This window comes from Priapulus caudatus, unplaced genomic scaffold (genome assembly GCF_000485595.1).
Source record: "Priapulus caudatus unplaced genomic scaffold, Priapulus_caudatus-5.0.1 Scaffold317, whole genome shotgun sequence".
Lineage (NCBI taxonomy): Eukaryota > Metazoa > Priapulida > Priapulimorpha > Priapulimorphida > Priapulidae > Priapulus > Priapulus caudatus.
The window spans coordinates 14,963-27,018 of NW_014577378.1; the positions used below are offsets into that span (position 1 = coordinate 14,963).

Below are 12,056 nucleotides of genomic sequence, written 5' to 3' on the forward strand. Positions count from 1 at the left end.
AGAGAGAGAGAGAGAGAGAGAGAGAGAGAGAGAGAGAGAGAGAGAGAGAGAGAGAGAGAGAGAGAGAAAGAGAACGCGAGGAAAGGAGAGAGTGAGGGAGAGATGAAGGCGAGAGATAAAATCGAATTCGACGACACACTAAAAAGCCATCGCATCGCACGCACGCGTCGTCGACAACATCATCACCCGGGTAACGTAATGGTAATGTCGCCCCTAACAACGGCATAAAAAACCGCCATCTATAGGAGAGAAAATATCGCAACTCGATTTCCCTGATAACGCGTCCTCCGCCTGCTGCTGCGGCTGCTTCTGCTCCTAATTCTCCTCCTCCCCTTTCTCATGCTCCTCCTCCTCCTCATCATCATCATCACCATCACCATAATCACTATTCTCATTATCGTAATCATCATCGTCGTCATCATCATCGTCATAGTCATCACTTCCACATCACCATCTCAAAATCACATGACAAGATGTGGTTTTGCAGGTGATTTGCACCGGCTACGCCAGAAACCTTGCCCATCGATCGAGTATGAAGGTCAGAACTCCGACGATCTACGGAATTCTCTCTGAGAACCATCATTTCATATATCCCCTGTAGACCCTCGCTCTCCAGCTTCCAACGTAAACACATTTTCTCGCACCCATCTCCGCTCATTAAATGGAAATGACATAGGTGTCTGGCTAAGGCTGGGAGGCAGCTATCGTTCCTCATTCTCTCTCCCTCTCCGTCTATCATAGGTTCATTAAATGTCAACGTGATATTCCTAGCGGTAGGTGGCTAGGCCGGGGGCGGGCAGTTGCCATAGAATTATTGTATAGTGTTTACTATACTTACTATCTGATTTCGTGGCTTATAAGAAGATATGATGCATTAGACGTACCTTAAAGCAGATGACATTCGAAAGAAAAGATCATAACTGCATAATAGATTTTCGCACTACAAGCCCCCCCCCCACACACACACGCACACACATGTGATCAAGAGCTAATAAATAAGGTGTTTATTAGCTCTTGATGTGATGTATATATATATCGTCATAAATAAGACAGCACGCTTGGGGTTTTCAACATTTCTATATATATATTCTTTACAATTTTTCTTGTCAGCGGTGGTTCGTGCTGTAGTCTATTCGGCTGAGGTGTATAATATAGAGTACCGTAGCTAAACGATATTAGCTATTGTAATGTCCGCTACACCGAGCTTCAGCATGTAGGAGGTTCTGAGACACTTACCTGAGAAGAAAATTGCGTGACACAAGCCGCCAATATACCGTACGCGTTTTCGCAATCTATAAATGCTTTCATATGCCATCTGTTCCACAATCGGCCTACTGTCTATTTCTACAACAGCTACAATGCTCGAAAAGTCATCGGGACATATCCCAGCAGCAGCTCGGAGCTTTCCAGAAGTGTCAATGTGTATAACGGACGGCGTGCAAACAAGGGTCGGGCGAGCGCGTGACGCACCGGGAAGAGATTCGTATATTCATGCGCGCGAGTGGGGCGACTGGCCGACCCTGGAGGATTTAGGGGGGCATCGGGGGTTCCTCCCCCCCACCCACGTTCACGCATTAACACGAGACAACGAATAGGAAAAGCGCTAATATCAGCGATTCAACGAGCAATTCAAACCTCTATTTTAATATTGTTTCTCAGAATTTAGCGGTTATCCGATGCTTTGCAGTCTGAAGCACTAAAAAGATTTGCCGCAAACCGCTAAGGGCAGTGTACAGTGTTCCTACATAACCCTTCGTCCCTCGACTGGTGATTGTACCCCTCCCTTGTTAAGCCATTCCTGGATCCGCTAATGATCCCTGACTGCCTGCCCTTCCATTTCTCTTCCAAATTCCCACTTCCACACCGTTTCCTGCTGTTTATCTGAACATGCGCGTGCTCACTGTACCGCTACAATAACGTTTATCAAATTCTTCTCTGCAGTTTACCGAGCGTTCTCAGCCATGTAACTTAACACAAGGGCAATATAGTAGCAATACAAGAATAGTAAAATTGCGAGTATAAAAGGAGTGCAATGCGAATACAAGAGGAATCTGAATCGGAGCGAAGGAGAGGTCGAAGGACGCCGGCGCGGCTGAAGCAGAAAGGTGGCGTACGCCGTATGTTCGTGTGCGTGCGTGCATGCGCGTGTAGGCGTAAACTAACAGACTGAAAATTCAATCACACCACGCCGTGGCGTAGGCGCACTACTCACTCACACACTCTCTCATCCCAGTCAATGGCGCCTATTCTAGCCTTCTTGGGTATTTTTAGGCAATAAACTTTATTTTTGGACCAACATCTACGTCGGGAACGGACATATTCGAGCAGGTAGTAGCGAGTGAATTCTGCAGCTGCTATTGCTGGCAGCCAGTCACTGCCAGATCTAGAATAGCGCTAGCGGCAGATCTAGACCTAGCGCAAAGCCTGCGGAGAGCCGACACATGCAGACGCACACACGCACGCACGCACGCACCGATGCAAACGTACATACGCACTCCGCACACACTCGCACGCACATACGCACACAAACACACACGCGCGAACAAATGCACACACACACATACGTACACACTCACTCCGCACACACTCGCACGCACATACACACACAAACACACACGCGCGAACAAATGCACACACGCACACACTACGGACCCTCACGCATGTTCACACACAGGCACTTGGAGCGTTTCAATAAAATATAATCCTAAATAAATACGAAATCTATTTACTACCAAAGTCTTAATGTTTCTCTACTCTCTTTCACCTATTATTGCCGACAATTTCCTGTAAATGCCGTCCAAATGCTCATCTGCAACACACGCTGGCTGCCGCACGCTAGCTGCTGCACATTGACACACAAATATATAGATTTATATTTATTTAAAAATTTATTTATATTTACATTTATATACAAAAAAAATATGGATTTATATAAAAATAACTATATATTTATGTGTCAGTGTGCAGCAGCTAGGGTGCGGCAGCCAGCGTGTGTTGCAGATGAGCATTTGGACGGCATTTACAGGAAATTGTCGGCAATGGCAAGGTTCGGTGAAGGAGAGTAGAGAAACATGAAGACTTTGGTAGTAAATAGATTTCGAATTTATTTAGCATTATATTTTATTGAAACGCCCCAAGTCCCTGTGGGTACACATACCCGCACGCACGCACGGGTACAAACCCCACGCACGCACGTGCGCCATACATATATGTAAATGCACGCACGCACTGCTCTCATATTTTAACTATAGTCTGCTTGCGTGAACGACGAAGGAAGTGCCTGCTTGGTAACCAGGTTGCAGTGGCTTGTCAGGGAGAAAGAGCATAAACATCCTGAGCTAGCTAGCTAGCTGGGACGTACGCTTGTAGCATTGAATATACGTACTATAGAAGCTGTAACCTGTTTATTGCCTGTCAGATCGCATCACCTCTTACTGCAAGCACCGCACCGAGTTCATTTCTCTCTCTCTCTCTCGCTCTCTCTCTCATCGTTCTCTCTCTCTCTCTCTCTCTCTCTCTCTCTCTCGGCCTCTCTCTCTCTCTCTCTCTCTCTCTCTCTCTCTCTCTCTCTCTCTCTCTCTCTCTCTCTCTCTCTCTCTCACTCTCCTCTCTCTGTCTCTGTCGCTGTCTCTGTCTCTGTCTCTGCCTACCTGCCTGTCTGCCTGCCTGCCTGTCTGCCTGTCTGCCTGTCCATCCGTCTGTCCGCCAGTCTATCTGTCTGTGTCTGCCTGTCTCTCTTTCCCCCTATTCCGATTTTTCTCTCGCGTGCGCGAACGTGTACTTGCGTGGGTGCGGATGTGCGTGCGCGTGGGCGCAGTAAAATACAGCATTTCATAAGAAATTCACGACGACAAAATCTCTCGGTTTCGGCGCACGAGTTGCATGAGTATATTTGCACGTGCAAGATATTGGCACAAAACATCGCTGCAACCGTGCAAGCTCGTGCAACATTCTGCACGCGCGCAACCATCAGCATATGCAACTCGCGCCCGCATGCACAGCGGGAATTTAAGAGGGAAAAAATTCATCGACTAATCATTATGGCCAACCAACGCCCGCCTGGTCGCCGGAGAGAGAATTTCCCTTATTCTCGCGTGGAGAGGAAACCTCCTGGATCCAGCTGCGCGTGACCGCAGCGTGACCTTTATCTCTCACAGCTTCCCTCAGCATCCTCCTTGGTTGGCGGCAGCGAGGAAGGGGGGGGGGATTACGAGAATAATAGAAAACGAAGGAGGATGCGGGAGAAGATGTGGAGGAAGAGGAATAGGAGGAAGAAGAGGCGGATGCAGAAGAGAAGCAGCAGCAGCAGGAACGTTAATTAAATCTCGTTATCCGCACAGGTAACCGCAGGTGCGGTGACCGCACGCTGGGGGCAAGGCAGTTGTGTGATTAGCAGAGGCCACGAAACCCCAGGCGAAGCGTAACCGTATAGCCTGATAGAAGCAGTGAAATGAAGTAGGTGTATACTGATCGGCTTTACAAGGAAAGGCAATGCAGAGGGCGAGATGGATTAACAAAAGGGGTGCCATCGGGAGGCGGTGGAATTATCAGCTTTACGAAACCACGGGCGAGACGGCATTGACTGATGAACAAACGAGATACCGTTGAAAAAATAAAAGATGTATCGATGTTCGCATGAACATCGCTCGGAGTGCCGAGGAAGAACGGTGCTGCTGCGATGGCTTCATACGAGCGAATTAAGGCTGCGCAAGCAAATGATAGATACTGCTAGGACGGTTCAGCAAGTGACGCACAAAGAAGGAAATGATGACGAAGATGATGGTCATCGTGTAACTAACGAAAGCGAAAGCGAAAACGAAGAAGAAGAAGAAGAAGAAGAACTGCAATGAAGAACCGCAATGAAGAAGAAGAAGAAGAAGAAGAAGAAGAAGAAGAAGAAGAAGAAGAAAAAGAAGAAGAAGAAGAAGACGGAGAAGAAGAAGAAGAAGAAGAAGAAGAAGAAGAAGAAGAAGAAGAAGAAGAAAAAGAAGAAGAACGATGCTACGACGATGACGATCATGAAGATGATGCGCAACCATGAACATGGGTTGCATGTTGGTTATAACCAGCATTTCTGCGTGACCAGCGAGCCGGTTTAACTATAATTTTGTCGAGTCTTCCGCGCTTGCACCCCCCAACATGGCGCCTTGTTAATTCAATATTTCTTCTTCGTCTCCTCTTCATTTTCTTCGTCTGCTGCTACTGCTGCCGCCACCGCCGCTATGAGATAGAGCGATACCGTATAAACGCGTTCGGGCGCCGCAGTGATGTTCGCATGCCGTCGTGTGCGTCATCTCCTCTGCGCGCGCACACGCGAGGTCCAGAAGCCCCAGAACGGAGTGGGAGTAGTGATAACGATATAGTATTGTGATGAGACGAGGGCGTGGAGAAGGTGCCGATGTACTCTTACAGCAACCGCGAATGGCTCTGCACAACGCACGGCAAAGGGCAACTACGGTTGACATCTAGATATATAGGAGTGGGAGTGTGGAAGTGGAGGGAATCTGGGCTGGGAGGTGGAACGATGCTCGACTATGAAACTCGTGCGCAGCGGAGAAACGCGGGTCGGGAGAAGCCGAGGAAGGTATATGCTCGGAGTGGTGGAGCTGACAGGTAAACAGGATGTACGTAACGGTCTCCCGCTGTGGTGCCTGCCACAGCCGGCCTGATTAATAGAAAGAATGCGAGAGGGGAAGGGAGGAGACGGAAGTAAGGAGTGAAAAACAGATAGAGAGATAGATAGATAAACAGATAGAAAGATAGATAGAGATAGATAGATAGATAGATAGATAGATAGATAGATAGATAGATAGATAGATAGATAGATAGATAGATAGATAGATAGATAGATAGATAGATAGATAGATAGATAGATAGATAGATAGATAGATAGACGGATGAATAGCTAGATAGATATCTAGATAGATAGATAAATAAATAGAGATAAAGAGAGAATGCAAGAGAGAGAGAGAGAGAGAGAGAGAGAGGGGGGGGAGACAGACACAAGGGAGGGAGAGTGTGTGCGAGAGAGAGAGAGAGCGAGATACAGAAAGAGAGCAAGCGACCAAGTGAGAGACAAAAACGACGAGAGAGAGAGAGAGAGAGAGAGAGAGAGAGAGAGAAAGAGAGACGGAACGCCATGGAACCGAGCGCGTTCACTTTAATCCGTGATGAAGCCTGTCACGATGAACAGCCGCTCACGAGCAACAAACAGCCTTACATTAGCGCCGAGACACATTAGGTAACGCTACACCTGTCGGCGGCGAGTGTGTGTGAGAGCGGCTGCAAGGTCAGATAACGAGACTTCGCTCATTGGGTGTCTGTTTACGCACAGGTGACACCCACATGGAGAAAAAAATAACACGTTTGATCACCACCATGACTCCACCGCTCACGCAAGAAAAGCAGGCGTCGCTGTCGGCTAGCGCCAGTATAGGCGTACAATACGTTACTAACACCGGGGAAACTATGTACTACGCGCACGCAGCAAGGGAAGGCAAGTGCACGTATAAGCCGCACGCACCTCAATGATGTCGCTGTTAGTCCGACTCTCGTGTGGTTCGCTGTACTCGGTGTACTTGAGCAGGATCTTGTCCATGTCGGTGCTGGCGTACTGGAACAGCTTGTTCGTCGAGTTGAAAATGATGAGCGCGATCTCGCAGTCGCACAGCACGCTCAGCTCGTAGGCCTTCTTCATCAGACCGAACTTTCTCTTCGTGAATGTCACCTGAAAGACACGAGCAGGTGGTGTTGAGCCACAAGGCGGTTACCATACAGCACGCACGCACAGAGAAAGAGAGAGAACACGTACGCACTCGTACTCACACAGAGAATGCCGTCGGCTGTATAATCGTGTTTTGCCCATCACGTTACCTACACGCTACACCACACGCACGCATGCACGCACGCACGCACACCGCGGGCAGTTCCTCTGGGGGCGTGAAGAATCTTGCAATAACTCATTAGTGCGGCGCAGCAGCGCAGGAGGTCTTGTTGATGCCGACCACCGATGTGTGTCAAGTATGCATCGCCAGAGAGAAATCATAGAGAGATCCGCATTTCGAAATGTCCTTCTTTACGTGTAATCAATTTACCGTAGCGAAGACCACAGCTGACTGCCACACACAACGACACTGTAGTACATCCTTACATATCACAAGGCGTAGTATAGACTACAGCCGATTGCCGGTAACTGCATTACACTACAGTTGCTACGGATTATCACTACGATATGATATACTACACTATACGTTATCAATATACGTACAGTGGGGTTACGTATGTTATCCAGCGCGTTTCGACCGGTGTAAAGCTCCAATTAGGAACGTCTGTATCTGCATAACCCGGGGACTTCCTGTTTATATCCAATAATATCGATAGTTAGTATTAGATTCGCGTTTCTTCTGTTTCTTCTTCGTCTATATGATGTACTCTGTGTGCATAGACTTGCATCCCCGCAGAGTATTATCATACTCTGAGAGGAATAGCTAACTCTATAAGAAGGCACTTGCATCCCTGCAGAGTATTATCGTACTCAGGGAGAAGTAGCTGACTCTATGTACAAAGACTTCCATCCCTGCAGAGTATTATCGTATTCTGGGAGAAGTAGCCGACTATGTGTGAAGAGAGCGGAATCCCCGCAGAGTATTATCGTTTGCTTGTATAGCCGACCTAATGTGCGGAGAATTGCGTCACTGCAGAGCATTATCGTACTCTGATGTCTAAATGTAGATTACTGCTTCACGCACGACATTTTGGTGGTACGCCGATGTTATTTTTTTAATATATACAATGTGTAGTTTTTAAGTTACGCGATATTATGTTATTTTTTATTTTTACGAAAGTAAAGTGCTGGAGGGTAATTGGTAAAGGTCCATCCGTACGACAACATTCTCTATCACTTAAAATGCTTCTTAAACACATATTAACTCGTGCTGTTCAATTAGAAACTATTTTAATGTGACCGTGAATGGGAAACAGAATACTTACCATGCTGAGCCAGTGGTGGCATAGGAATAAAGCTAGCAGGGGCCAGTGGGAGGGGGAAGGGGTAAAGCTATCAGGAGCCAGTGGGAGGTGTAAAGGGTAAATATATCAAGAGCCAGTCGGATGGGGAAGGGGTAAAGCTATTAGAAGCCAGTGGGATGGGGAAGGGGTAAAGCTATCAGGGGCCAGTGGGAGGGGGAAGGGGTAAAGCTATCAGGAGCCAGTGGGAGGTATAAAGGGTAAAGCTATCAGAAGCCAGTGGGAGGGGGAAAGGGTAAAGCTATCAGGAGCCAGTCGGAGGTGTAAAGGGTAAAGCTATCAGGAGCCAGTCGGAGGGGGAAGGGGTAAAGCTATCAGGAGCCAGTGGGATGGGGAAGGGGTAAAGCTAGCAGGAGCCAGTGGGAGGGAAATGGATAAAGTTAGCAGGACCCAGTGGGAGGAGACGGGTTGAAGATAGCAGGGGCTAGCGGGACAGGGAAAGGATGAAGTTAGCAAGGGCTAGTTGGAGGGGGGGAGGGTTAAAGCGAAGAGGAACCAGTAGAAAAGGAAAAGGTTCAAACTAGCAGGGGCTAGTGGGAGGGGGGAGAAGGGTGAAGCAAAAAGGGAGTAGTGGGAGGGAAGACTAGTGAAGGGGCAAGCATGCACGCGCGCACGCACGCACGCACGCACGCGCATACACGTAAATACATATAATTAATGTAAGATAGCTTCTCAGATAAAATTCCTGATCATGCGATTAGACGCCGCATCAATTCCGCAACCAAAAATTCCAAGTGTGAACTAACTATCCAATAACTATCAAATAATAACCATCAAATAAGAAAAACGTAACTATGCTAAAAAATACTATTAAACGACTGCTGAATAAAAACTAGAAGATAACTGTCAAATAACAATCGAACCTATCGAATATCAATTAGCGAACAACAACTCGAACCGTTGTAACTTGATTACCACTCTTGATTATCATTCATGATCAGTTATCTACTTCACGCACGTCATTTTCCCGTTCATTTTCAAGAAACTGCCAAATGCAAACGTTAAAAACGTTGCAAAAACAAAGAAGGGTGCACGGATCCACGAGTTTCACGTTTCTTATAACTATCTTACAAAAAGGGAAAACACCCCCCGCACGCGTCATACTCAGTGAATATATTCCGCATTGAGACAGCGAGCGTATAAAGAAAACTTCTCGACGCCAGAACACTCGCAACAAATGTTTTTTTTATCACATTTACGACTCGACTGGCACGTGACCCGACAATTTGCGACTCAAAACGAGAACAAACAGAGCGGCCGGATCGTCTGCAAATACATGGCAGCAGCAGCAGCACCACCACCACCCCCCGTACCACCACCGCCGCCACCACCACCACTCGCAACAGCAGCAGCAGCAGTAACACCACTACCACCACCACCACCAGCAGCAGCAGCAGCAGCAGCAGCAGCAGCAGCAGCAGCAGCAGCAAAAACAACAACAACAGTAATAGCCTCAATAACATCATCGTCATCTTCATCATCATCATCATCATCATCATCATCATCATCATCATCAGCATCATCATCCTCATCATCATCATCATCATCATCATCATCATCTTCATTATCATCATCAACATGTTGCTCCTCATCTCTATAGATAATTATAAATGGACATTTCATTCGCACCTGTCACGGTCACGAACAAAGGCATCGGCACAATCTTTTGTCTGTCACGATCAAGTGTGATCTGTTGTGAACAATGAGGGAAGCCACAAAGCGCCCCTGGATTTATTACGATGTTATTCCTTTATATTCCTAGTTTACAATATATGCGCGCGTTACCTCTCTTCCCCTTTCTCTTTCTCTTTCTCCCCTCTCTCTCTCTCTCTCTCTCTCTCTCTCTCTCTCTCTCTCTCTCTCTCTATATAATACTATATATCCCTCGCACTCTTTCCCTGTGCTCCTCCACATTCTCTGCGTCTCTTTCTCTTCCCCTTCCCCCTCTCTCTTCGTCCCTTTCCTCCTCCTCCCCCCTCTCTCTCTCGCTCTCTCTCTCTGTCCCTTTCCTCCTCCCCCCTCTCTCTCCCGTTCTCTCTCTCTCTCGTGTTTGAATACGCGTACGTTGAGTGTGTGCTGATTGACTCAGACGTAGTGATGACGTAACGCCGAGCCGTATTTTTGCGATCGACAGATGATTTAGTTAATGGGGCGAGTTTGAAAAGTGTTTCTCTTCTTTTGCATAGACCATTAGTTATAATTGAATGTTGCATGGAGAGTGGAATGGATTTCTTGAAAAGGTCCCGCACCTTTGGTCGGCCGCGACCGCATGCAACGACAATAGCTTTCATCTAGAGCAGATTTCCGTGCGTTATATTAAACAGTAGCGTGTGACACTTTGCGTGACACCGTGTACGACGATGAATGCATGACACCGTGAGAAGCGGAGGCCTGGACCGCCTCCATTGGACACAAATCCATTGCATTACCCCGCGTGTGTTCGGCGAGCTTATCACTACCGATGATCAGCTATAGAATTAACGACGATCGCACCTTTCCCTGCGTTAGGTTGCGCTCACACTACGGCTGGAACGTCGATGTTGTTTATCAGAGTAGCTGGTATGACCAGCCCTACTGCGTATGATTCCCCGGGGCGCACGTACACCTGCTGTACATGTGCGCACACACGCGCACGCACTCACGCACGTACGTTACTCAGCCAATAAAGCGCTGATTACAGCTTCCGAAGCCGTATTTTCTCCGCGCGACGCGCGAGGGCAGCAGATTATTGGCATCAATCCGCTGTGAGACCCTGAATTAAATCTCAATCAAGAATTTCATATAGCCATCACCCGAGAAAGAAATCTAGATTCTGCGAGCTATGTGCGAGCGTAAATTAAACTCCACTGCAAAAAAAGAGGAAAAGGAAAATATTCCGTCGGTGTGCACACATACGCCTCATGTCGCGTCGAAGCAGGATGAAAAATAATCTCATCTTTTAAATAGCACTTAAAATCGGCAGTGAGCGGCAAAATACGCGAAACAAGCTTATCTTCCGACTTTCACCATTCCGTCGCTAAAAGGCGTTTCGCACATCGCACTGCGTTACGCCCAATCTTGCAATATTATTTATCGTATTAGCAAACATTTGAATACATCACAGTATTATTTACCTTCGCGAAGAGAGTCAACGTAGGACGGACAAACATATTTTATATTGTGAGTAGCCACTGCCTCAGTTGTCTCGTTTAATGAAAATAGGGAGAGGGGGAATTCCGAAAGAAGGGAAATGACCTAAGGTAATGATCAATTTGTTTAATGGACTTTCTCTGTATACGTCGAACTCCGCGTGTACGTCACCGTACGTAAATCATGTCTTTTTGCTACTATATAAATGATTATTCGGAATAATAAAATTACGAATGAATATTTAAAGATGAATTCATATTCATGTGAAATGCCAACGCGTTGTGCATTTGGAATTATTTATCAATTATTAAGACGTTGACCGGCTGGTGCATTCAGACCACGTCACTATACTGCTGCAACCGGGACACCACGACGTTAATGTATTATAAAACCATATAGGAGGCACAGTGGCGAACCGCCGTTGTCAACTTTAACATCGCCGTTGTGAAAATGTTCCTGTATTTACTGATAAGTGTATCCTGTATCTATATACCTATAAGTATATCAATACATCCTGTATTTGAATCCATAATGCGCGTTTTCCCCAAACTAGCCATTACCTCCTTTGTCTAATTCTCCCTCAGAAGAAACCCTGTAAATTGTTAATCATTGTTCAATCATTTTGCCATTATAATAGGAGTAATTTATTCATGTAATTCCAACTAAGATGTTTTATTTGTTGTGCCATAATTTGTTAATTAAAATATTAACGAGCTTGATTTTTCTATTTTTGAGCTGATATTATGGTAAAGTTACCTAAAAGATGGGTGTCAGGTGCTAGGACAGGGCGCAATTTCAGTGATTGCCATAAGCGCTATTTTCCGTAGGTACGCCCCTGCACGCATGCCGCATAAACTCTACTTTTCTGAAGGTTTCTACACAGTAACGTGCATGCACTGAAA

General features: G+C 46.6%; 1 protein-coding gene across 1 annotated transcript in view; it reads right to left on the reverse strand.

Moving 5' to 3' along the window:
- Nucleotides 1-12,056, reverse strand: part of LOC106808946 (myocyte-specific enhancer factor 2C-like) — a gene marked incomplete at its 3' end in the record, with an annotated part of 59,048 nt that overhangs the window by 5,568 nt on the left and 41,424 nt on the right. Inside the window, exon 3 of the mRNA XM_014811869.1 lies at nt 6,524-6,727. Coding sequence (XP_014667355.1) covers nt 6,524-6,727 — 204 coding nt within the window. The remainder of the gene's footprint in view (nt 1-6,523; nt 6,728-12,056) is intronic.